A 26,633-nucleotide genomic window follows, 5' to 3' on the forward strand; every position below is an offset into this window, starting at 1 on the left:
TTCATGGCAGGTCCCATTTAATTATTTGAGATAAAGTACTGTATAAATGTTATTTCCTTTTTCCAATCGTTTCCATTTTTTCAACACAGACCAACAAAAATACACTTCACTTTACACTTAAGTATTGTCTTTTTTTTTCTTGTGGTTGTCTGTCTGTCTATGTATTTGTCTGTCTGTTTCTAGCTAGACAAATACATAGACAGGACCATTCCAAATCTGTGATCTTCTGGCGAAGCCATTCCTTTGTTGACATGGAGGTGTGCATAGGGTTGTTGTCATGCTGTAAGGTGAAATTCATCTTCAGCTTTGGCAAAGGTGGGTTATATGTCTTTTTAACATGTTCTAATATTTTATAAAGAAAAACATCTATGTTTTTACAAAACTGATGCAGGTTTTGGCAAAGCATAATTTTTTTTTTCTTTGTAAGAAAAGTCTTCCGCCTTGCCACTCTACTCCCACAGGCCAGACATATGAAGAATACTAGACATTGGCAACCAACAGACAATCCATGCATGTGTGGCAGCTGTCGAATAGCAGAGAGACACTCAGCACACAAGCATGCTTGGATAACGCCTTCTCCGAGCACATTCACTCATCACTAGTACTTAACTGAATTTCTTGCAGCTCCTTTAATGTTGCTGTACCTCTCTGGGCAACCTCCTGGACCAATTTTCTTTTCTTTTCATCACTTTTTGATATCTAATTCTAGATAATGTCACTGTGTCAAATTTAAGTGACTTCTTGATGACTGTCTTCAGTGATCCATGATAAATCTAAAGGTACTGTCACACTTAGCAATGTACCAGCGATCCCGACCAGCGATATGACACGGTCAGGATCGCTGGTACATCGCTAAGTGGTCGCTAGTGAGCTGCCACACAGGCAGATCTCACCAGCGACATCGCAGGGGTCGGAGGTCGCTACTTACCTGTCAGACGAGGCGATCCTGCGTCCTCCTGCCCGCGTCCATGCGTCGCTCGTCTTCACAGCAGGAAGCTGACGCCGAGAAACGGCCCAGGACGTTCTCGCGCGATCAGCGATAACCAGCGGGGGAGCGGTCAGAGGTAAGTTTCAGACATAGCGATATCACTAGCAATATCGCTATAACGTCACAAAAACCAGTGACGTTATAGCGATATTGCTACCAATATCGCTTAGTGTGACATGCCCTTAAGGCCTTGTAAAATCTTTCTCTTTACTGACAGCTTTCAACAGTTTGATCTCTTTGGTGTGTTATAAGCTGTTTGTGGACTCTGGCTTTTGCTGTAAAAGGCAACTAAGAAAATGTCAGGAAAATCCTGCTAGAACAGCTAAATGTTATATGGGGTTAATCAGAACCACTATAAATAATGGGACAATAAAAAAGAAAAAATGCCAGCTTACCCGGTTGGTTCAAAAGATAAGCTGCTATACTGTATAGGCTCTCAGCAACGGATAAATGACAGGAGCTCTTGCCAACAATAAATGCGAAAAGGAGATAAATCCAGCGAGCCAAGTTTGAAGTACATAAAAAATCTTTTTCTTTATTTCAAACGTAGTTTAAAAATATTTATCCATAGCAGCATATTATAAATATAGGTAGAGATAGGAAAAAATTACTGCTGTAGTGCGCACGGCAAGACGCGTTTCGGCTAGACCTTTATCATTGGCAATGATAAAGAAGAAGTAAAGAAAAGAAAGAACAGAGAGAAAGAAAGAACAGAGAGAAAGAAAGATTAGAGAGAAAGAACAGAGAGAGAAAATAAGGGAAAGACAGAACAGAGAATGAGAAAGAAATAAAGAAAGATTCTATAAAGATACTGTTGCAGCTCGGCTCCCATTGTAGTGCCCACCTGAGCCTCCCGATGCAGGACATATCATGATCCGCTCACATCCCTGATTCCAAGGTGATCCTGCTGTCTGCGCTGTCGGAGGAGGACATGGTGATGGAACTGAAGCATTCCTAGTTCCGTCACAATCTCCTCATGAAATTATCTCATGTCCGGTCAGCTTCCAGCACATCACTTCCAGTGGAACGTCATGTGTGAGTTTTAAAATGCTCCTCAGGGCTGCGCCGTGTACTTCTGTGTCCGTGGGAAAAGCCCGCTTTGTATGCTTCGTACACACTTGGCTCCGCTCCGTACATCCCGTACACAAATGGCTCCGCTCCGTACACCTCGTGCACGCGCGGCTCCTCTCCGTACACCTCGTACACGCGGCTCCGTTCTGTACACCTCATACACACACGGCTCCGCTCCGTACACACACGGCTCCGCTCCGTACACCTCGTACACACACGGCTCCGCTCCGTACACCTCGTACACACACGGCTCCGCTCCGTACACCTCGTACACACACGGCTCCGCTCCGTACACCTCGTACACACACGGCTCCGCTCCGTACACCTCGTACACACACGGCTCCGCTCCGTACACCTCGTACACACACGGCTCCGCTCCGTACACCTCGTACACACACGGCTCCGCTCCGTACACCTCGTACACACACGGCTCCGCTCCGTACACCTCGTACACACACGGCTCTGCTACATCTACCCTGTAAACCCCTCCTGACCCCACACATACTTGCCTCATCCAGCACCATGACAACCAGCACAGCAGAGTCCGGCAGACACCAAGAGGCAGGGCTGTGCACACAGGACCTGTGATGAGGTCACAGGAGGGGCGGAGTGAGCGGTCACATGATCAGGGGCCTGGACAAGGGCTCCTGATCATGTGACCCCTGACTCCTCCCCTCCTGTGACCTCATCACAGGTCCTGTGTACAGAGAGCAGGCAAGCGACGCTGTGAGTGGCTGCGGGGGGGGGTGTCTCAAGCAAGGGCGAGGATGGGGTGCGTGGCCGCATATCTCCCTGCAGTGCGCGCAGAGGGCTGGCGGCAGGAATAACAGCCAGGCCAGTGGCCGCATCAGCTGAGCGCAGCCCACATGACAGCAGCCCAGTGGGAAAATGCCCGTTTGGGCATATTACCAATCCGGGCCTAATAAGAGGGTGTTCTCACTTATGCAACCACATTATTTTAGTTTTGTTATCTTTATTTTCAACCTAAAAATGATTTGTTATTTTCTCAATGGATTTGTCCAGATTTTGGGTGACATTAAACATGGAAAAAGTTCTGAAAGAATACCTTTTGGTATAATTTTTTCTTACATGACAAAAGGTGACATTTTAACACGGTTGTATAGCTTTTCTATATCCACTTTATGGCTGTGTGTGGGCGTATATACCATTGGTGCAACCCATGGACTCAAGTAGTAAGGGGCCCCACTTCCAAAGCAGGTGGAATTGTGCATTATAATAAGATATGGGTCTGCAAAGGGCACATACACTGACAAACAAAAGGGTAACAATGTTTTCCAGGTTTGACTTTGACTACATATCTCACCATCCAATACAGCTTCAAGCGTGAGACTGCCATCATTTATAGGCAATCATCTTGGCTATCTCATACAGAAATTTGACATGCAACTATTTAGCATATGATTAGTTATGCAGATCCTTGTAATGTCGCTTCATTGTTACTTGTTTTGCTCCTAAAATTAAAATTTTTGTTATTATTTTGTAAATTCATCTTTTGGCTTTCAACGCTGAATTTTTCTGGACATGCTGTCGATCAGATTCAAGTATGTCTCGACCGAAGCCTGAACCCAGGTCTCTTGTACACATTCCCAAAGTTGGTGCATATTGGTCGACTTGGGTATGTATATGGTTATTTTTTCAACTCTACCCACAAGTGTTGGGTTGAGGTATGGGGACTGGGGCCACTCTACTTCATTGTTATTGAACCATTCCTTTGCCAGTCTCAATGTATGCTTCGGGTTGTTGTCCTTTTCATACCCATAGTACTCGAGTGTGTGAAGTAACTCGTCCTGTAACTCTTATAACTTAGCACTGAGACCACCATCGATCCTGTGAGACAACCCCATATCACCAGGCTTCCTCCACTGAACTTGACAGTGCTTTCAGTTTCTCTATTCGTTAGCCCCTTTTCCCTTGTTTCTTCCAGACCTATTTGCACTCATCAGAGCCTAGTCTATTGACTGTCATCTCTTTTCTCCAAATAACCCATTTCCAATCTTCTACTGTCCACTTTTCGTACTTGCTTACAAACTTGAGCTGACACTTCTTATGACAATATTGAATTTGAGGCTTCTAAACCTTTTTTCGGCCATCATTTCAGACTTGTGTAACATGCGTCGCATGATGCTTGCATGGACGTCTGTGATCTCACTATTATGAAGCATACGAGCAGTGGCGTAGCGTGGGGGGGGCGGTCCGCCCCAGGCGGCATGTGTGTGGGGGCGGCGCGGCAGCAGCAATTCCACCCTGCAGTGCAGTGCAGCGGCAGGCAGGGAGCGATGCGATCACGGCAGCTCCACTGCCTGCAAGAGTGATTAGCAGGAGCGGAGCGCTTCCTGTTTCACACAGAGGAGCGCCGCTGCTGTGTGAGGGAGGAAGCGCTGGTGATGCTGCGGACAGGTGAGAGGAGAGAGGTGGTGTCTTGTGTGTATGTATGTCTCTGTGTGTGTATGTCTGTGTGTATGATGGAGCAGGCAGTGATGGGAGTGATGGTCTAGAAGGCAGTGATGGGGTGAAGGAGCAGACAATGATGGGAGTGATGGGGGTGATGGAGCAGGCAGTGATGGGGTGATGGAGAAGGCAGTGATGGGGTGATGGAGAAGGCAGTGATGGGGTGATGGAGAAGGCAATGATGGGAGTGATGGGGTGATGGAGCAGGCAATGATGGGGGTGATGGAGAAGGCAGTGATGGGGTGATGGAGAAGGCAGTGATGGGGTGATGGAGAAGGCAGTGATGGGGTGATGGAGAAGGCAATGATGGGAGTGATGGCGTGATGGAGCAGGCAATGATGGGGGTGATGGAGCAGGCAATGATGGGGTGATGGAGCAGACAATGATGGGAGTGATGGGGTGATGGAGCAGGCAATGATGGGAGTGATGGGGAGAAGGCAGTGATGGGGTGATGGAGAAGGCAGTGATGGGGAGAAGACAATGATGGGGTGATGGTCGAGAGGGCAATGATGGGGTTGTGGGTGAGAATGCAATGATGGTGGTGGTGGAAAGGGCAATAAATGGGGGTGGTGGAGGAGGAGGAAATGATGGAGGTGGTGGAATGGGCAATGATGGGAGTGGTGGGGGAGAAAGCAAAGATAGTGGTGGAGAAGAAAATGATGGAGGTGGGGGAGAGGACAATAATGGGATGCGAGGGGAGGAGGACAATGAGGGGTGTGGGGGATTGGGATATACATAATAAAGGAGACTATGTAATATATACCTGTATGTGTGTGTGTGTGGCTATATAACATCAATAATCTATATATATATGTATATATACACACACGTAGCTTTGACGCCATAAAAGGAGGGGGGCCCGGACACATTTCTTGCACAGGGACCCCAAGCTGTCAGTGTCCGCCCCCTGTCCGCCAAAATAATTTGTACTTTCTGGTTTTTTTTCTGTCACATTATTAAAAATTAGTATTAAAAAAAGCCATTAGGTCTTCATCCAGCATCATCAAGCTAATACATACATATAGAGAACTGCAAGAAGTTGAAAGTCTAGAAATTTAGAAATAATAGCAGAGTTAGTAGCAGACTAAAAATTAGATCTTTGAGTGTAGTGTGGGCTCTTCGGATGCTTCCGAATTATCAACGACCAAAGGGGCGGCAAATTTTTCGACCGCCCCGGGCGCCACAAACAGTTGCTACGCCACTGCATACGAGCCACCTTCTCTGCTGTGTTTGTCACTACCTTGTAATGAGCTGACTTGTTGATATGTTGCATGTATTTCCACCTCTAGGCTTTGGAATGGATGAACAGACTGCATTTCATATTCTTCAAACTCTTGACATTCACATGATGCAGTTTGGCAATTTTCTTGGCTGAAAGACCGCTATCGATGACTTGGATGATGCTGTTTCTCTTTTCTTGAGAAATCTCCTTCATGGCTGCTCCTCGATTCGAGCCAGTGACCGTTTGCTTGGTTATCAACCTAATGAAACTCAGCTGTGAGAACAGATTGTAATTGTAGTATATAAGAAGAAAAAGGTTTTTCCACTACCAGGAGCAAAACAGTAACAATGTAGTGACATGACAAGAATCTGCATAACTAATCATATGCTAAATAGTTGCAAGGCAAATTTATGTATGAGATAGCCAAGATGATTGTCTATAAATTGATGGTAGTCTCACATTCAAAGTCGTAGTGAATGGTGAGATATGGAGCCTGAAATTCAAAAGTTCTCGCCCATCAGGGTATCTCATCTGTCTGTATCTCTAAAGGGTTATCTTTAGAACATGTTATGTTCCTCATCATCTGCTCTTTTAAATTGTGATTTTTTTTTTCTCCCCTCAGACTCTGGGTCCCTATAGTGTCAGTAAAACGGCATTGCTTGGCCTAACCAAGGCCCTTGCTCCAGAATTAACACAACTGAACATCAGAGTGAACTGTCTTGCTCCAGGCCTCATCCGCACCAAATTCAGCTCAATTGTAAGTGTAATCAGTTTATAGAGGGTTGCATACAATTGTGAATGGGAGTGATCATTTTACTTGGGATAATCGGCTCAGACTTCATGTGGCTGCTTCAAAGTCATCTCAGGTTTTTTGCTATGTTTCTCTATGTAGCCCAAACTTTACACTATATTTACATGCATTTTTTTGCTATGGCTCTTTTGAAAATTATTTTTTTTTCTTTTATTTTTATCTGTTTTTGTTTTTGTTTTTTTTGTTTTTTTAAGTGCAGTAGGGACAGCTAATTTTTTTTCCTAACAAAACCTACTAATCACACACATGGAGTCAGTAGATGCCTGTATGTCTAGAATATATGCCTATTTGGGCAATACCTACCAACATATATACAAGTATAGGAAACGACGGAGATAGCTACTATGCTACTGGCCATACACTGAGGCTATGTGCCCACGTATGCAGAAAAAAACGCACTTCTTCCCAGGAAAAACGTGCAGGTTTTTTTTTGTCTTTTTCTCCGTTTTTGTGCCTTTTTGCACTTTTTTTTGCGTTTTCCCCGCGATTTCCGCATGCGAAATTCAAGCACTTTCCAAGCGATTTGAAGCATCGCTCGGAATGTGATTGACAGGTTGGTCACACTCGTCAAACAGTGTTTGACGAGTGTGACCAACTTTTTACTATTGAGGCCGCCTATGCTGCATCAGTAGTAAAAAGATCTAATGTTAAAAATAATAAAAAATAAAAAATCGGGTTATATTCACCTTCCGGCGTCCAGCGCAGTCTTCCTGGGCCTCAGCGATGCTTCCGTTCCCAGTAATACCTTGCGAGACCTTTTGATGACGTAAAGTCACGCGATACTGAAGCTGTCTCGCAAGATCATACCTCATCACAGGTCCTTGCCGCAAGGCATTACTGAGAACGGGAGCATCGCAGAGGCCTGGGAAGGCTGCGCTGGACGCCGGAAGGTGAATATAACCCGATTTTTGTATTCTTTTTTTTTTTTTTTTTACAGGGGTATGGTACCCAGGGCCTGGAGGACAGTCTCCTCTCCTCCACACCGTGGGTACCATCCGCACATGAGCCGCTCACTTTGTGCAAGGTGGACATAGTCACATGCAGGAAGTAAGCGGATCTCCTGCATTCCTATGGGTGTGGAATTGGGGCAATTTTCGGAATTGCAGCGATTCCGCAAAAAGAATGAGCATGCTGCGTTTTTTTCCGTGATGCGATTCCTCCGCTGATAAAATCGCAGCATTAGCACAGCATGTGTGGAATGCCATAGGAATGCATGGAGTGCGTTCTGTATGTGTGTTTTAAGCGTTTTCACAGCAAAAATCGCAGCAAATACGCTTAATCGCAACGTGTGCACATAGCAATAAAAACTAAAATATTTTTAGGCTAGGTGCTAGGTCATAATGAAATATGTGTACAGAACTAAGTTGTCTTTTTTATATCTCTTACTGTAGTTATGGAAGGATGAATCATTGTTGGATGAAATTAAAACGAGACTATGCATTAAGAGGTAAGGGCTTGAGTAGAAAGGGTACAGTCTTTAATGTACAGTATTACTTGCAGCATGCACCCTACTATTTGCAACTCCCATTGAGTTAGTACAGAATGGTGTTCAAGCATTTCTGCTGCCACTCTAAACAAACTCCTCTCAGTGAAGAAGTATGGGTGGCTTTCAACCTTTGTTCTAGTGATTTGTGCGGCCCCCTATGATCAAACATTTTTCCCCTATCCCAGAACTGGGCAAAGTACAGCCCATGGAGTACATCTGTCCCTATCATTTCTGATTATTGCACATAACATAATTTATGGACATCTATTGTTTGATTTCTTTGGCTGTGTGAATCCGATGGGTTGTTACCGACATCTAGTGAGAATTTCATGTCAGTGTCATCTTTAGAAATATATTTCCGAGTTCAATACTTATTTCACCCGCTGTATCTAGGAGGCTATGTGGGGGCTTACTGTACATTATAGGCTATTTGGGGGATCATACTGTATACAGGTGGCTATATGGAGCACAGACTGTTATACTTAAACTTTTGAAGAAGGGAAAGAGGGACAAAGGCTCCTGCGCACGCGGCGTGGCAAATTTTGGGCCACGCCCCTGACCACACCCATTTTACAACTAGTCACATCCATGTCTACACCCCAACCATCCGCACCTATTTAGCACTGCTGATCACACTGACTGGTACTGAGGGCACAGTGGCTGGCATTGTTGGCACATTGACTGACTGGTTCTGAGGAAAAGAAAGAACAGAGAGAAAGAAATAACAGAGAGGGAAAGAAAGAGAGGGAAATAAAGAACAAAGAAAGAAATAAACAGAAAGAAAGAGGGGACAGAAAAAAACAGAGGGAAAGAGGAAAAAACAGAACAGAGAGAGAGCAAGAACACAAAGAAAGAGGGGAAAGAAAGAACAGAGAAAAAGGAACACATAGAGAAAGAAATAACAGAGAAAGATAAACAAAGAAAAGAGCAAAAAAAAGAACAAAGAGAGAGAACAGAGAGAAGGAAAGAGGTGACAGAAAAAAGAACAGAGAGAGAGGAAAAAAAAAGAAAGGAAGAACAGAGAGAAAAAGAGGGGGAAAGAAAAGAGAAAAAAGCGAAATAAGGGAAAACAGCGAGACAGAAAGAACAGAGAGAAAGAGGGGACAGAAAAAAGAACAGAGAGAGAAAAAAAGAAATAAGGGAAATAAAGAACAGAGAGACAAAGAAAGAAGAGAGAGAAAGAAAGGAAGAAGAGAGAAAGAGGGAAAAAAAGAGAGGGGAAAGAAATGGGGAGAGAGAAAGAAAAAGAACAGAGAAAGAAAGAGTGGGCAGAAAAAAAGAACAGAGACAAAAAAGAAAGGGAAAAGAAAGAACAGAGAGAAAGAAAGGAAGAGGGGAAAGAAAGATGAGAGAGAGAGAAAGATTCTATAGCAGCCCGGCTCTCATTGTAGTGCCCACCTGAGCCTCCTGGTGCAGGACATATCATGATCCGCTCACATGGCCAACATCTCCGAGTCCAAGGCGATCCTGTTGTCCGCTCTGTCGGAGGAGGACACGGTGATGGATCTGAAGCATTCCCTGAAGTGCCTTCATGGTTCCGTCACAATCTCCTCCCGAAATTACCTAATTTCCGGTCAGCTTCCAGCACGTCACTTCCGGTGGAACGTCACGTGCAAATTTTAAAGTGCTCCTCGGGGTTCCGCCTTGTACTCCTGTGTCCGCAGGAAAAGTAACCTCCCGACAGGGGCAGTGGGGCAGACTCAAAATCGGGACTGTCCTGCTGGATCCGGATTGGTTGGGAGGTATGAATGCTCCCCATCATTACACCTTGTACATGCATGGCTCCGCACACCTCATACACACACACGGTTCCGCTTTGTATGTCTCATACACACAAGGCTCCGCTTCGTACACCTCACGCACACACATGGCTCCACTCCGTAAACCTCGTACACATGCGGCTCTGCTCCATACACCTTGTACACACGCAGCCACGCTCTGTACACCTTGTACACACATGGCTCCACTCCGTAAACCTTGTACACATGCGGCTTTGTTCCATAACCTCGTACACACGCGGTTCCACTCCGTACACATGCATGTCCACTCCGTATGGAGTACACGCGGTTCTGCTCCGCTCACACACGGCTCAGCTCCATACACTTCTTACACACAGGGCTCCGTTTCGTACGCCCACACACGCGGCTCCGCTCCATACAACTCGTGCACACAAGGCTCCGCTCCATACACCCCGTACACACACTGCTCCGCTCCATACAAGAGGCTCCGCGCACACCTCGACGACCAGCACAGCAGAGTCCTTCGTACACTGAGGAACCTTATCTTGTGACCCCCCCCCTGACTCCTCCCCTCCTGTGACTTCATCACAGGTCCTGTGTGCACAGAAGAGAGAACAGCCTAGCAACGTGATTGCTGGCCGTGAGGGGCTGCGGACTCAGTGGGTCTCTGGGAGGGTGAGGATGGGGTGCATGGGGGGGGGGTGCGGCTTATCTCCTTATCTCTTATCTCCCTGCAGTGTGGGAAAAATAGTCCCGGGCAGGACAGAGGGTGGGCGTGGCAAAAACGGGACTGTCCCGTGGAATCCAGGACGGTTGGGAGCTATGGACTGTTTATAGAGGGGCTGCGTGGGGGTTCATTCTGTATGTAGGGGCTGTATGTGGGCTCTTACGGTACAAGGGGGCGCTGTGTGGGCTCATACGGTATATAGGAGGATGTCGGCATACTTAACTCTGCTCAATATTAAGTGATACAATTAATATAATTATAACTAATATTAATATAGAACAGAATTTATTTCAGCCTATTGTTTCCACCCTTCCCATCAGTCATGGTCTCTTATCTGGCCCCTCAGAAAAATTAAGTGCCCACCAATGGGACTATCCTGTAGATCAATGCTATCCAATTTATTTTCCCAAAGAGCCTCATGAGAGACGGTGACTGTTACACAGGGCCGAAACAACAAGCCAAACTAAATTCTGCTCATTTACTTTTCTTATTAATACTTTATATTAAAATTAATATTATCGCTTAATGTTGAAAAGAATTAACCCCTAAGTGACCAAGCCAACTTTGACCTTAATGTGCAAGCTATTTTTTTTTTTTAAATCTGACCATTGTCACAGTTTAATATGATGGTGAAGTACTTCTAACCAGTGCAGAAGTACGTGAAAACAGGCGCCATGGTCATCCAGCTCCTATTTGTCATGATATCCGCGTGACAGGTTTAAAAAATTTAGCATCAATATTTCATTTTTCAAGAAATGTACAAAATCTGTTTCTTTAGGGACCTTTTCAGATTTAAATGGACTTTGAGCGGCCTACAAATTGCAAACTCTCCGAAAGTGATGCCAGTTTAAAAAACGCATCCCTTAAATACTTCAAAACTGCTGTCATGAAATTTTAAACCCTTGAGATGCTGGACAGGAATTAATGCAAAGTGTAATGGTTAAAAAAATTGTCTTTAAAATGTTGTTTATCCTCAATGTTTTCACTTGTACAAGGGATTGTATGAGAAAATGGACCCCACAATTTGTTACTCTCTTTACTAAGCGCGCTGCTACAACACCTGTAGTCAGAAACCTATGTTTGGACAAGTGTCAGGGCTCAGAAGGAAAGGAGCACCATTATATTTTGGAACACAAATTTGGCTGAATAGATTGCGGACACCATGAAACAGCAAATAAATACCCCACAGCTGACCTCATTTTGAGAACTACACCTCAAAGATTTTATCCAGTGGTATAGTGAGCATTTTGAACTCATAGGTAGTACACAGAATTTGATAATGTTAGGTTGTCATATTGAAATTAAAAAAAAAATCATGAAAATTTAGCTTTATAATAAAGTAACTTGGCACTCAACTGAATAATCCTTTGCAAATTAGATTTATTTTATAATTTATTGCAGTCCTGGAAACGTTTCAGCCTATTATCGGCCTTCCTCAGTCCGACTGCTATCGCAAAATACTAATCCGGTACCCAAGTAAGGATTCCTATGGAGATTTCAGAATGTCATGTTGATCTAAATGGTATCTCCTATTATTATAAGAGTGGATATGCTGATTTAAATGCCTTGCAAAAAGGAATATATAACCATACATAGAGAACTGTATAAATCTCCTTGGAGGTATCATGGACGCTTAATCTGTTTGAAACTAGTGCTGTATAGTCCAGGAGGTAAATGGGTCCATATGAAGCTTGTTTAGATATGGAGGTGGCATACACAGGTGGGACGCGGTATTCCCATAGGAATCCTTACTTGGGCCGATAATAGGCCGAAACGTTTCCAGGACTGCAATAAATTATAAAATAAATCTAATTTGCAAAGCATTATTCAGTTGAGTGCCAAGTTACTTTATTATTCACTTTGGTCTGGGTAACCTACTTGCGCACCCTGCGGTAGTGCCACGCTATATTTGACACAGAAAATTTAGCTTTGGCCCCATTTTGTTACTTTTCCAAGATGTAACATGAAAAAGTGGACCCCACAGGTTGTTACCCACTTTTTTTTGTGAGCGTAGTGATATCCCACATGTGGACAATTTATCTTCCTTCAGTGAAAGGCATTTGATGGATCCTAGAGGACCTTTACTGCCTATAACTGATGATCCAGGCTTCTTTCCATGGTTCTTAGCACACTCCTTTGCACACAGTCTGAGGGATATGTGCAATAGCAATGTGTTAACCAGTTATTAATGTATATACCATAAGTATATACTATGTTGGGGATTATGTGCAATATATGATATGTACTTGTATAATCTCTTTATTAGCTGCGGTATACTTAGGGTACCGTTACACGTAGCGACGCACCAACGATTCCGACAACGATACGATCTGGCTAAGATCGTTTGTGCATCGCTAGTAAGCAGTCATACAGGCCGATCTTCATAACGATGCATCAGCGATCAGCGATGTCACTAACGACCATGGCAATCGTTGGTACAGTGTCACACACTGTCTATAATAGCGATTCAGACTTTGAATAGGCGTCCTTCAGCGCTATCTATATGAGTTCGGAGTCGCCAGCGAGGTCGCTCGTCGTTGATAAGGGGCGTCAAACACAGTGATGCATGCTGGTCAGCGTGACGCCAGCGATCAAAAAATGATCCTGAACGTTCGCGCACGATCAGAGACATCGCAGCAGGGAGCCGGTCGTTTCCGCATGTCACACTTAGCGAGATCGCTAGCGATGTCGCTGTTGCGTCACAAAATCGTTGTCGCTTCAGCGATATCGCTAGCGATCTCGCCGTGTGTAACGGGGGCTTTACTCTTTAATATACCTCCCAGTATAATCGCTTATCTGATTGAATTATTTTGTCTGTACCCTCATTGAAAGGGCCCCCTCTCATGATAAATTGTCAGAAGTAGGGTGCTACGTTGATCTTATTACAAGTGGATTATATGCAAATGGTTGAATGCATCTGCATATACATATATAATTTGTGTTGGTATATCTTCTATGGGAGTAACTATCTCCCTATATACTTCCCGTGTAATTGTTTGGCTGTTTTCTGTATACCCTTATTAGGTCAGGATCACACTTGTAAGAAATATGGCCGAGTCTCGCATGTTAATACCTGGCACTGGCACCGTCACTTGGATTGGAGTGTGTGGGCGCATAGCAATACATGCAGCCACACCCTATATATATTTCTTTTTAGGGAGAGGGAGGGATAGCCTTGACGAGCGGGTGCTCCATTGCGCAGGTCTAAGGTGCCAACCTCTGCAGTCAGGTAGGGAGATATCAGTCCAATATTAGGGTGAATCCCCCCCCTTTTTCCTCCTTCCCATATCTTTACAGACAAAAATATTAGTGTTGTCGTTCTTTGTGAGTCATAATTGTTATTGTTTTATTGATAAAAATTGTCTTTCCTAATAATACTATTAAAGTTACGTTTTATATGATTTATTTGAAAACTGGGTACATATCTTGGTGGTTTGCTTTATTAAACAACAACCACAAGACAGATTTCATCACCCCAGGTATCGGTTTAAGGTCGGGGTTACACTTGCGAGAAACTCGAACGAGTCTCACGTCTCAATACCCGGCACTGCCGCCAGCACTCGGGACCGGAGGTCCCAACCTTTCCAGATACAGCGGGTCAGTCCCGGATTTGGGTCTACGCCCTCATGTTCCGAGTGGTCTGTTGAATGTCACTCACTGCCGCCGCCCCCTCAGATTACATTAGGATAGAAAGAAATGGTACATGGGTGTGGTTTTGAGTGTGGCTAGTTGCGTCGCCAAAAATCTACCAGTTCATGTACTGCATTGCTTGTCCCTCTTTCTGGTCTGTAACAGTTGAGACGTCTGCATACATTTTTCTACATGTATGTGCACTTTGTTTACTGGAGATGCTCATGCTTTTATTTTTTTTCCTTCAGAATTGGAGAACCCGAAGATTGTGCTGGAATTGTGTCTTTTCTTTGTTCTCCTGATGCTGCATATGTCACCGGGGAAACTGTAGTAGTTTCTGGAGGGGCGGCATCTCGTCTATGAATATCACATGTAAATCTATTCTGTCTTTTTGGTAATATTTAGATTTTGTATGTATTATGAATTTAAAATTGTCCTATACTGCAGTTGCTAAAAGGAGGGTGAGACCATGCTATGCCAGGAAGCCAAGAATTGAAGTCCTAACATGTCAGGCACATATACATGTAATATATGCTCACCAACTCAATCTTTTGTCTTTATTGTCCCTGTTTTGTATAATTTGAATAATAATAAAAGTAATAAAATGAATCAATGTTCTTTCTTTTACTTCTGAAAATGCTAAAACCCCTTTACCCCCAAGGGTGGTTTGCATGTTAATGACCAGGCCAATTTTTACAATTCTGACCACTGTCCCTTTATGAGGTAATAACTCTGGAACGCTTCCATGGATCCCGGTGATTCTGACACTGTTTTCTCGTGACATATTGTACTTCATGTTAGTGGTAAAATTTCATTCATATAACTTGCGTTTATTTGTGAAAAAAACGGAAATTTGGCGAAAATTTTGCAATTTTCCAACTTTGAATTTTTATGCCCTTAAATCACAGATATGGCACACAAAAAACTTAAGTAACATTTCCCACATGTTTACTTTACATCAGCACAATTTTGGACCAAAATTTTTTTTTGTTAGGAAGTTATAAGGGTTAAAAGTTGACCAGCAATTTCTCATTTTTGCACCATTTTCTTTTAGGTACCACATCACATTTAAAGTCACTTTGAGGGGTCTATATGATAGAAAATACCCAAAAGTGACACCATTCTAAAAACTGCACCCCTCAAGGTGCTCAAAACCACATTCATGAAGTTTATTAACCCTTCAGGTGCTTCACAGGAATTTTTTGAATGATTAAGGCTATGTGCACACGTTGCAGATTTGTGTGCAGAATTTTCTGCACAAAAACTGCATCTCCTTCCAGAAAACGCAATGTGTTTGTATTGCAGTTTTTATGTGGTTTTAATGCAGTTTTTGTGCGTTTTTTTGAATGCGGTTTTGATGTACTTTTTGATGCAATTTCTATGCTGATTTCATGCATTTTTTTGTGCGGTTTTGCTTGCGTTTTTCAGCCTGATTTGTCTGCCTTTTTTGTAAGCTAAATAAAGAGAAACTTCAAAAAAGAAAAAAAAAATGTGATGTAATTTCCTAGTCCAACCTCTTCTCATCAATCTCCATTTTGGAATCTGCACACTTTCATCATCATGAGTGGTAACCGTGAAAATGAGCGTAGTGAACAACGAAGCACACAGCATGGCGAAGAACATGGTGAAACTAATGTATGGCTAATGTATGGCTACGCAGGCCACAACGCCTCCAATCTTTGGGAGTATTGCTCGATTATCTGAATCAGCAAAGACTCCAGGTAAGCAACACTATGTGTAAAAAATATTGTTTTTGAGGCCTCATCATACATAGTGAGATGGCTAGCGAGATCGCTGAAACATCACAGCTGTTGTGACGCAACAGCGACCTCGCCAGCAATCTCGCTACATGTGACAGATATGGGCGACCATCCCCCCGCTGGATATCGCTGATCGTGCTTGAATGTCCTGTCCATTTTTTGATCGCTGGTGTTCCGCTGGCCACATGCATCGCTGTGTTTGCTGCCAATGAGCGACCTCGATGGAGACGCAGAATTCAGGGACGAAGGCGGGAGTTGTCAGAATAGCTGCTGCGTGACAAGGTCCCAATGACTGCCGAGGTTGTTACGGATCGCCGTATTGTTGCTGTGTAGTTTAATAGATCTGCCTGTTTTGACAGCTTACTAGGGACCATGTAGCGACATACCAGCGATCTTTACCAGGTCACATCGTTCTCGTGAGCGTTGTAGCGTCGCTTAGTGTAACGGGACCTTAACCCATATTTTTTTATCTTAGTTGCAGGCTGGAAAGAGACCAAGAAGAATGTGGGTCCACCCCATTGTAGCCGAACGTACAGCAAAGGGTCTCTTTCGTGTGCTATACCAAGATACTGGATGGAGAAAGAAAAATGGTGTGAAGAAGAAACGGAGAGTGGTGGTCATGGGGGATTCCCTGTTGAGAGGAACAGAGGCTGCTATCTGCAGACCAGATATAACTTCAAGAGAAATGTGGTGTCTTCCAGGTGCAAAAATTAAAGATGTGTCTGACAGGATATCAGAACTCTTCAGACCTACAGATGACTACCCATTCCTGCTACTACATGTGGGGACAAATGACACCGCAAGAAACGATCTGGAAACCTTCTGCAGAGACTTTGAAGACTTAGGCAAGAAAGTGAAAGAACTGGGAGCGCAGGTGGTCTTCTCTTCCATCCTCCCAGTGGATGGCCATGGAACAAGGAGGTGGAATAATATTCTGCAGGTGAACAACTGGCTACGTCGATGGTGCCGTCAGCAACGATTTGGATTTATGGATCACGGAGTGAATTAACTTTACGATGGACTACTTGCTAGACATGGGGTGCACCTTACGAAGACTGGAAAACATGTATTTGGAAGTCGCCTTGCTACACTTGTAAGGAGAGCTTTAAACTAGAACATGGGAAGGGAAGCAAAAGACCAGAAAAAGCCATACACCTGACAAAAGACACACGAACACTGAATATTCAAGATATACACTCACTGGCCACTTTATTAGGTACACCATGCTAGTAAGGGGTTGGACCCCCTTTTGCCTTCAGAACTGCCTCAATTCTTCGTGGCAGAGATTCAACAAGGTGCTGGAAGCATTCCTCAGAGATTTTGGACCATATTGACATGATGGCATCACACAGTTGGCGCAGATTTGTCGGCTGCACATCCCTGATGCGAATCTCCCGTTCCACCACATCCCAAAGATGCTCTATTGGATTGAGATCTGGTGACTGAGGAGGCCATTTGAGTACAGTAAACTCATTGTCATGTTCAAGAAACCAATCTGAGATGATTCGAGCTTTATGACATGGCACATTATCCTGCTGAAAGTAGCCATCAGATGTTGGGTACATTGTGGTCATAAAGGGATGGACATGGTCAGCAACAATACTCAGGTAGGCTGTGGCGTTGCAACGATGCTCAATTGGTACCAAGGGGCCCAAAGAGTGCCCAGAAAAAATTCCCCACACCATGACACTACAAGGCAGGATGGATCCATGCTTTCATGTTGTTTACGCCAAATTCTGACCCTACCATCCGAATGTCGCAGCAGAAATCGAGACTCATCAGACCAGGCAACGTTTTTCCAATCTTCTACTGTCCAATTTCGATGAGCTTGTGCAAATTGTAGCCTCAGTTTCCTGTTCTTAGCTGAGAGGAGTGGTACCCAGTGTGGTCTTCTGCTGCTGTAGCCCATCTGCCTCAAAGTTCGACGCACTGTGCGTTCAGAGATGCTCTTCTGCCTACCTTGGTTGTAACGGGTGGCAATTTGAGTCACTGTTGCCTTTCTATCAGCTCGAACCAGTCTGCCCATTCTCCTCTGACCTCTGGCATCAACATGGCATTTCCGGCCACAGAACTGCCGCTCACTGGATTTTTTTTCTTTTTCGGACCATTCTCTGTAAACCCTAGAGATGGTTGTGCGTGAAAATCCCAGTAGATCAGCAGTTTCTGAAATTCTCAGACCAGCCCTTCTGGCACCAACAATCATGCCACGTTCAAAGGCACTCAAATCACCTTTCCCCATACTGATGCTCGGTTTGAACTGCAGGAGATTGTCTTGACCATGTCTACATGCCTAAATGCACTGAGTTGCCGCCATGTGATTGGCTGATTAGAAATTAAGTCTTAACACACAGTTGGACAGGTGTACCTAATAAAGTGGCCAGTGAGTGTATATACACACTTTAAATAATAGTCATAGTAATAAGTGCTATATTGTTTAAATGTACTACCACCAGTGTTCAATGAAGGTACGTGGTGAACCCACTAGTTGTAAACAACAAAACAAGAAAATACCGAAGAGGACCCGTGGACAAGAGAAGACCAGACAAGATATAATCTTAATAGATACCTTTATTAATAATACATAGATGGTGGTATAAAATACCATAAAATTAATATATAAAAAACGTTAAGCACAAGTGGGACAATTTTACACAATATAAAAGAATTATTATATAGCTTGGACCAATTATATGGTATTTACATATACATTCATATATATTTTAATATTCCTAAAAAAAAAAATTTTTATATTATTAAAAGTAAAAAAATGAAAGAATGATAAATTCCTCTTAATGAAATTGTATAATATTGTGAGAAAAATCAGTGTATTTTAAAAAAAAAAAAAAATCAATTAATATAGTGAAAATTTGTAACAAATAATGGTCACAGGGACAGTGAATGGTGTAAAGTGAATCAACTTATATAAAAAACACTGCTTACTAAAGTGCAGTGTGCCAGTGCAAAAAAAAAAAAAAAGGGAAGGAGGAAGAATTGCAAAGGATTGCTATACAAAGCTGAAGTGGTGTAGTATATAAAGTGCCGTGCACAAATATGAGGTTTAAATAAAACCACTGCTTGCTGAAGTGCAGTGTGCAACAAGGACTACACTACATTGCTGTGCAATTATCGCTAGGAATAAGATTGCTTTGAATGAAAATGCAAAAATAAGTATACCTTTGAGGTCCAGCACGTCCCACAATTGTGCTCCCCGACGCACGTTTCGGAGTTAATCCTTCATCAGGGGTTAGCTACATTGTAAGTCTGAAGGTTTTTATTCAAATAATGGCGCCGATATCAGCAATTCCGGTGTGGTTGCGGCGCATGCGCAGTCAGGAGGACCAGAAGCCCGAGCGCCAGACCACGTGACCGGAACGCACGGGCATACAGCCCGACGTAACCAAGGCCACGAGGACGCAGCAGCCCGGACCCCAGGACACAGAGTGCGCACGCGCGCCACCGGAATGCATGATATGACAGCAGAGCGGCATTGAATGTATTAATACAAGGCAGTATGATATATGTTTTTAAAATGGCTAATGGGAACCATGTAGTATTTACTAATTTGAATAGGGACAAAGGGTTATAGATAAATAAATAATAATAACACAAAAATATATAGAAAAATAATAGAAAATAGATAAATAAAAAAACAAGATAAAAGGAAAAATTAATAAAGAAATATTAAATAATGATGGATAATAAGGAATAAAAAATAATAAATAATAAAGAATAATAAAAAATAAAATAAAGAAGAAAAATAATAAAATAATATAATAAAAAAATAAAATAAAAAAATCATATTAATAACAAATAATAAAGTAAATATTGTAAATAATGAAAAATAGCATATATAGTGAATGATATAGGAAATAAATATAATAAATATATCATCATAAATGTATAATATGTAATATCTCAATTAATAAATTATCCAAAATTTCATAACAATAATAAATAATAAATAACATCATAATTCATAACAATCATAACAATTAAAAATCATATGATATACTTAAATCATTCAGGTATACATCCATTATATGATAATAAAAAATATATAATAAGAAATAAATAATAAAATAAAAAATATAAATAGAGAATAATATATTTCATATACATCATAATCAATAAAAAACTTTATATATATCCACATATGTTCATTAGAAAATTCATCAATCAATAATAAATAAATATATAAATATATAGTCAGTTATAATATGTATATAAAAGTTATATAGATCAGTATATACATAAAAAACATGATGTCAAATGACATATATATACATAAGAGTATATAACAGAATAATATATATAATCATAATGAATAATAAATAAAAAAGAAAAAAGAGAAAGTCCCTTGTCATCTTCCATCTTCATATGGTTCGAAGATTGTAAGAATACGTATAGCCGCGTGCCAATAAAATACTAAAAATAATAAAAAAATTATAAAATTAGTAAAATAGCAGCAATAAAGTTATAAACAGATTAAAACTAACTAATTGGTTTACAAGAAAGGAATAAAACTCAGGTTTTCATTCAAGCCTTTTGGGGATACTGTATCAAGAGTAGCTCTTAGTGTTGTTCGAATTTGAGAAATTTGATGTCCTGTTAATGTTTGGACATGCCACACATTGTCCACATGGTTTAGAACCCAATTCCATTTTTGCGTTTGATAAAAAGGTAATAGGAGGTGGGTTAGAGATATAGTGGCTTTTCACAAGGTAATCTCTCAAATTTTTAGACCTTCTAAATGTTATACTAGGTTTGTCTCCTATGTAATTAGACAAAATAGGATCAGTTTTCAAAATTCCCCATGATTTAGTCAGACATTTTCTCATCATTTCAGTTTGACCATGGTATTGAGTAATATATCTGACTAATTGGTTTGTTTCTACAGTTTTAGTACCATAAAGTGCTTGGTGTCGTGTAATGTTCTTTGCCCGATTGTAGGCTTTTTTAATAGATCGGTGACTGTATCCACGTTCAAAAAATCTTTGTTTCAAATCCAAGGCCTGTTTTTCAAAATTTACCTCATCTGAACAAATTCTTCTTAGTCTTAAAAATTGTCCTATTGGGATAGATCGTATCATAGCGGGAGGGTGCGAAGAACTCGCATGAAGAAGAGAATTAACTGATGTAGATTTCCGAAATACATCAGTATGTAAACAATTGTCCATACCTCTCCATATGTTTACATCCAAAAATTCCATCTTATGTGAGTCATATTGATATGTCAGATGAATGTTCAAAGGGTTTTTATTCAGATGCGTCATGAAATTATGAAGTAGCTCCAATGACCCATCCCAGATCAAAAAGACATCATCAATAAAACGAACCCACATTAGGACATGTTCCATAAGTGGTACAGATCCAGAAAGAAAAAGGTCCCTCTCCCACAGCCCCAGGAATAAATTTGCGTACGCGGGCACAAAAGATGCGCCCATCGCAGTGCCCTGGAGCTGCAGGTAGAAGGACCCTTTAAATAAGAAGAAATTATGCGAAAGGGAAAATTCAAGTAAATCCATCACAAATTGTCGCATAGAGCGAGGCACAGTTGATGAGCGTAGGAAGTATTCAACAGCTTGAATACCATCAGAATGGCGGATATTCGTATACAGTGATTCCACATCACATGACACTAATATAGTGTCATTTCCAATATGCAATCCATCCACTTTTTTAAGGAACTCATTTGTGTCCTTAATAAATGATGGAAGTTCCTCTACCAACGGTTGTAGCCTAGAGTCCACAAATTTATTTATGTTCTCCAGATAATTCCCACATCTGGATATGATGGGTCTACCAGGGGGAGTTAGTTGATTTTTATGAATCTTAGGTAATAAGTATAGTGTGGACACCATTGGTTCTGACATCTGCAACGCATTAAATAAATCCTTAGAAATGGTACCCATCTCAAATGCTTCCTTTAATATACCCATTAATTCTGTCCGAAATTTATCTAATGGGTTGTAGGTTAATTTTTTGTAGCACAGTTCATCCTTTAGCTGTCGAAAGGCCTCTCTCTCATACAACTCTGTGGGCCATATAACTAAATTACCCCCCTTGTCAGCCGGTTTATATACCACATCTGGTATTTTTTGTAATTTTTTTAAAATAAGTTTTTGTTTTTTATTAAGATTTTCTGTGTAGGGGAAACGTGGTATCTTATCAAATTCCCTACTCACAGTTTTTACAAATGTATCAATAATTGGATAGGCTGACAAGGGGGGAAATCTTTGTGACTTAGGACGGATGGATTCAGGAATCTTACCTCCCACTTGGTCATTGTGCTCCTGCGCTAATTCATCCAGGATACCTAATGCCTCCTGTTCCGCCTCTGTAGGAAATAATTGTAATGTTTTTTCATTATGGAAATGTCGTTTAAAGATAAGTTTCCTAGCAAACAAATTCAAATCTTTTATTGCAGTAAATTTATCAAAATGTGCTGTAGGACAAAACATAAGGCCTTTGTTAAGTACCTCAATTTCACTATCAGAAAACATATGTGAACTCAAATTAATCACCTTCAAATTGTTCCTGTGATTTTCAGGGGAGTGTCTGAAGGTCCGTTTAGTTGATATATAACGAGGTTCCCTTTTTCTTTTCGGTGTCGATATAGTTGAAACAACTACAGAGGCGGAAGAGGAGGCACCAGAATTGTCTCCCGTAGCAGGATTGGAGGAGAGGGAAATAGAACGTTCACGGTTCTCTTCTCTGGTATAGTTTCTCCGCCATTTATAAACTCTCCCATCCGAAAAATCTCTTTGATCTCTTAATAATTTCTCAGTTTGTTTGGCCTGGATATCTTTAGTCCATTGGTCTATGTGTTTTTCCAACTGACCATCAATTGATTGAAATATTTCCGCAGATAAGCATAATTTTGCCTTAGCACAAGATTCCTCCAGTAATTTATCTATTTCAGCCAAATTTTTGGAATTTCCCACACAGCAATGGCATAAAGTGAGACTAGGGACTTTTTTTTTTTTTAAGTGGCGGAGGAATACAGTGCGGAAGGATACCTACCTTCCGTCATTGGATTCCTGCAGCCCGTAGAGAACGGCAGCATCATCTGATGCTGCAGTTCTCTACCCAAGATCGTCGTGGGACACACTCGTGGACTGCTTCGGATCGTGGGTGAGTATTTTTGTGGTTTGTTATGTTAATATTTATTCCGGAAAAGACAATGGCTTCGGGGAACAATGTGACAAGTATTGGTAAGTATGTTACTCTATGTTATATGTACTGTATGTCTATGTATGTATTGTATGAATGTATTGTATGTATGTAGTATATATGTGGTATGTATGTAGCATGTAGTATGTATGTAGTATGTATGTAGCATGCATGTAGCATGCAGTATGTATGTAGCATGCATGTAGTATATATATAGTATGTATGTGGTATGTATGTAGCATGTAGTATGTATGTAGCATGCATGTAGTATGTATGTAGCATGCATGTAGTATATATGTAGTATGTATGTAGCATGTAGTATGTAGCATGCATGTAGTATATATGTAGTATGTATGTAGCATGTAGTATGTATGTAGCATGCATGTAGTATATATGTAGTATGTATGTAGCATGTAGTATGTATGTAGCATGCATGTAGTATGTATGTAGCATGCATGTAGCATGTAGTATGTATGTAGCATGCATGTAGTATATATGTGTTATGTATGTGGTATGTATGTAGCATGCATGTAGCATGCATGTAGTATGTATGTAGTATGTATGTAGTATATATGTAGTATGTATGTAGCATGTAGTATGTATGTAGTATGTATGTAGCATGCATGTAGCATGCAGTATGTATGTAGCATGCATGTAGTATATATGTAGTATGTATGTAGCATGTAGTATGTAGCATGCATGTAGTATATATGTAGTATGTAGTATGTATGTAGCATGCATGTAGTATATATGTGTTATGTATGTAGCATGTAGCATGCATGTAGCATGCATGTAGTATGTATGTAGTATATATGTGGTATGTATGTAGCATGCAGTATGTATGTAGCATGCATGTAGTATATATGTAGTATGTATGTTGCATGTAGTATTTATGTAGTATGAATGTAGCATGTATGTAGTATGTAGTATGAATGTAGCATGTATGTAGTATGCATGTTGTATGTATGTAGCATGTAATTTTTTTATTTTTTTATTTTTTTTTACATTTAACACATTAGCCGGATGATGGGACTACTACTGTCCCATCATTGGCTAATGTGTCAATCACTGTCATGGTAGCAGGCATCGCCCGATGGGACTTGTAGTCCCATCGGACGATGCCTGCACAGACCCCCGGAGCCTGCACAGACCACCGGCAGGCCGGCACAGCCCCCCGGCAGGCCGGCACAGCCCCCCGGAGCCTGCACAGCCCCCCGGCAGGCCGGCACAGCCCCCCGGCAGGCCGGCACAGCCCCCCGGCAGGCCGGCACAGCCCCCCGGAGCGTGCACAGACCACCGGCAGGCCGGCACAGACCACCGGAGCCTGCACAGACCCCCTGGCAGGCCGGCACAGCCCCCCGAAAGGCCCGTACAGACCCCAGAGAGGCTGTACAAGGGCAGGAAAGGGTTTTTCTTATTCCGATACCGGAAGTCCCATAGACTTGAATGGGACTTCCGGTATCGGAATCGGCGATACCGATACTTTTTTTAAAGATCGGCCGATACCATCCGATACGATACTTTGAAGTATCGGACGGTATCGCTCAACTCTAATCATAATTCATAACAATCATAACAATTAAAAATCATATGATATACTTAAATCATTCAGGTATACATCCATTATATGATAATAAAAAATATATAATAAGAAATAAATAAAATAAAAAATATAAATAGAGAATAATATATTTCATATACATCATAATCAATAAAAAACTTTATATATATCCACATATGTTCATTAGAAAATTCATCAATCAATAATAAATAAATATATAAATATATAGTCAGTTATAATATGTATATAAAAGTTATATAGATCAGTATATACATAAAAAACATGATGTCAAATGACATATATATACATAAAAGAGTATATAACAGAATAATATATATAATCATAATGAATAATAAATAAAAAAGAGAAAGTCCCTTGTCATCTTCCATCTTCACATGGTTCGAAGATTGTAAGAATACGTATAGCCGCGTGCCAATAAAATACTAAAAATAATAAAAAAATTATAAAATTAGTAAAATAGCAGCAATAAAGTTATAAACAGATTAAAACTAACTAATTGGTTTACAAGAAAGGAATAAAACTCAGGTTTTCATTCAAGCCTTTTGGGGATACTGTATCAAGCAAGAGTCCAGATCCATTTAGTCTCTTTCCTAGCCAGGAGATTATTTATTCTACCACCTCTTTCATTCTGTGGTATCATATCTATTCCCATTACCCTTAATAAGGAAGCATCACAATTATGATGAATTTTAAAATGCTTTGGGATAGTTTTTAGTAGAGAGATATCATCTATTTCTTTTGCAGCTATTATTCCTAGTACATGTTCGCGAACGCGAACTTTTAATTGTCGGATCGTCATACCGACATAAATCAAAGAGCAAGGACACCTTGCATAATAAATTACTGCTTTTGATTTACAAGTTATTGAATATTTGATATCGTAGCTCTTAGTGTTGTTCGAATTTGAGAAATTTGATGTCCTGTTAATGTTTGGACATGCCACACATTGTCCACATGGTTTAGAACCCAATTCCATTTTTGCGTTTGATAAAAAGGTAATAGGAGGTGGGTTAGAGATATAGTGGCTTTTCACAAGGTAATCTCTCAAATTTTTAGACCTTCTAAATGTTATACTAGGTTTGTCTCCTATGTAATTAGACAAAATAGGATCAGTTTTCAAAATTCCCCATGATTTAGTCAGACATTTTCTCATCATTTCAGTTTGACCATGGTATTGAGTAATATATCTGACTAATTGGTTTGTTTCTACAGTTTTAGTACCATAAAGTGCTTGGTGTCGTGTAATGTTCTTTGCCCGATTGTAGGCTTTTTTAATAGATCGGTGACTGTATCCACGTTCAAAAAATCTTTGTTTCAAATCCAAGGCCTGTTTTTCAAAATTTACCTCATCTGAACAAATTCTTCTTAGTCTTAAAAATTGTCCTATTGGGATAGATCGTATCATAGCGGGAGGGTGCGAAGAACTCGCATGAAGAAGAGAATTAACTGATGTAGATTTCCGAAATACATCAGTATGTAAACAATTGTCCATACCTCTCCATATGTTTACATCCAAAAATTCCATCTTATGTGAGTCATATTGATATGTCAGATGAATGTTCAAAGGGTTTTTATTCAGATGCGTCATGAAATTATGAAGTAGCTCCAATGACCCATCCCAGATCAAAAAGACATCATCAATAAAACGAACCCACATTAGGACATGTTCCTAAGTGGTACAGATCCAGAAAGAAAAAGGTCCCTCTCCCACAGCCCCAGGAATAAATTTGCGTACGCGGGCACAAAAGATGCGCCCATCGCAGTGCCCTGGAGCTGCAGGTAGAAGGACCCTTTAAATAAGAAGAAATTATGCGAAAGGGAAAATTCAAGTAAATCCATCACAAATTGTCGCATAGAGCGAGGCACAGTTGATGAGCGTAGGAAGTATTCAACAGCTTGAATACCATCAGAATGGCGGATATTCGTATACAGTGATTCCACATCACATGACACTAATATAGTGTCATTTCCAATA

General features: G+C 41.2%; 1 protein-coding gene across 6 annotated transcripts in view; it reads left to right on the forward strand.

Moving 5' to 3' along the window:
- The window catches only part of LOC141089114 (dehydrogenase/reductase SDR family member 4-like), a 44,385-nt gene extending 29,633 nt beyond the window's left edge, over nucleotides 1-14,752 (forward strand). For all 6 annotated transcript variants that reach the window (XM_073575408.1, XM_073575411.1, XM_073575407.1 and 3 more), the window contains exons 7-9: nucleotides 6,373-6,507; nucleotides 7,953-8,008; nucleotides 14,392-14,752. In XM_073575408.1, the coding sequence (XP_073431509.1) occupies nucleotides 6,373-6,507; nucleotides 7,953-8,008; nucleotides 14,392-14,506 (306 nt within the window). In that variant the 3' untranslated portion in view covers nucleotides 14,507-14,752. The remainder of the gene's footprint in view (nucleotides 1-6,372; nucleotides 6,508-7,952; nucleotides 8,009-14,391) is intronic.
- Nucleotides 14,753-26,633: the final 11,881 nt, after the last annotated feature.

The sequence above is a fragment of the Dendrobates tinctorius genome, unplaced genomic scaffold (genome assembly GCF_039654945.1).
Source record: "Dendrobates tinctorius isolate UK_male_01 unplaced genomic scaffold, ASM3965494v1 ptg000044l, whole genome shotgun sequence".
Lineage (NCBI taxonomy): Eukaryota > Metazoa > Chordata > Amphibia > Anura > Dendrobatidae > Dendrobates > Dendrobates tinctorius.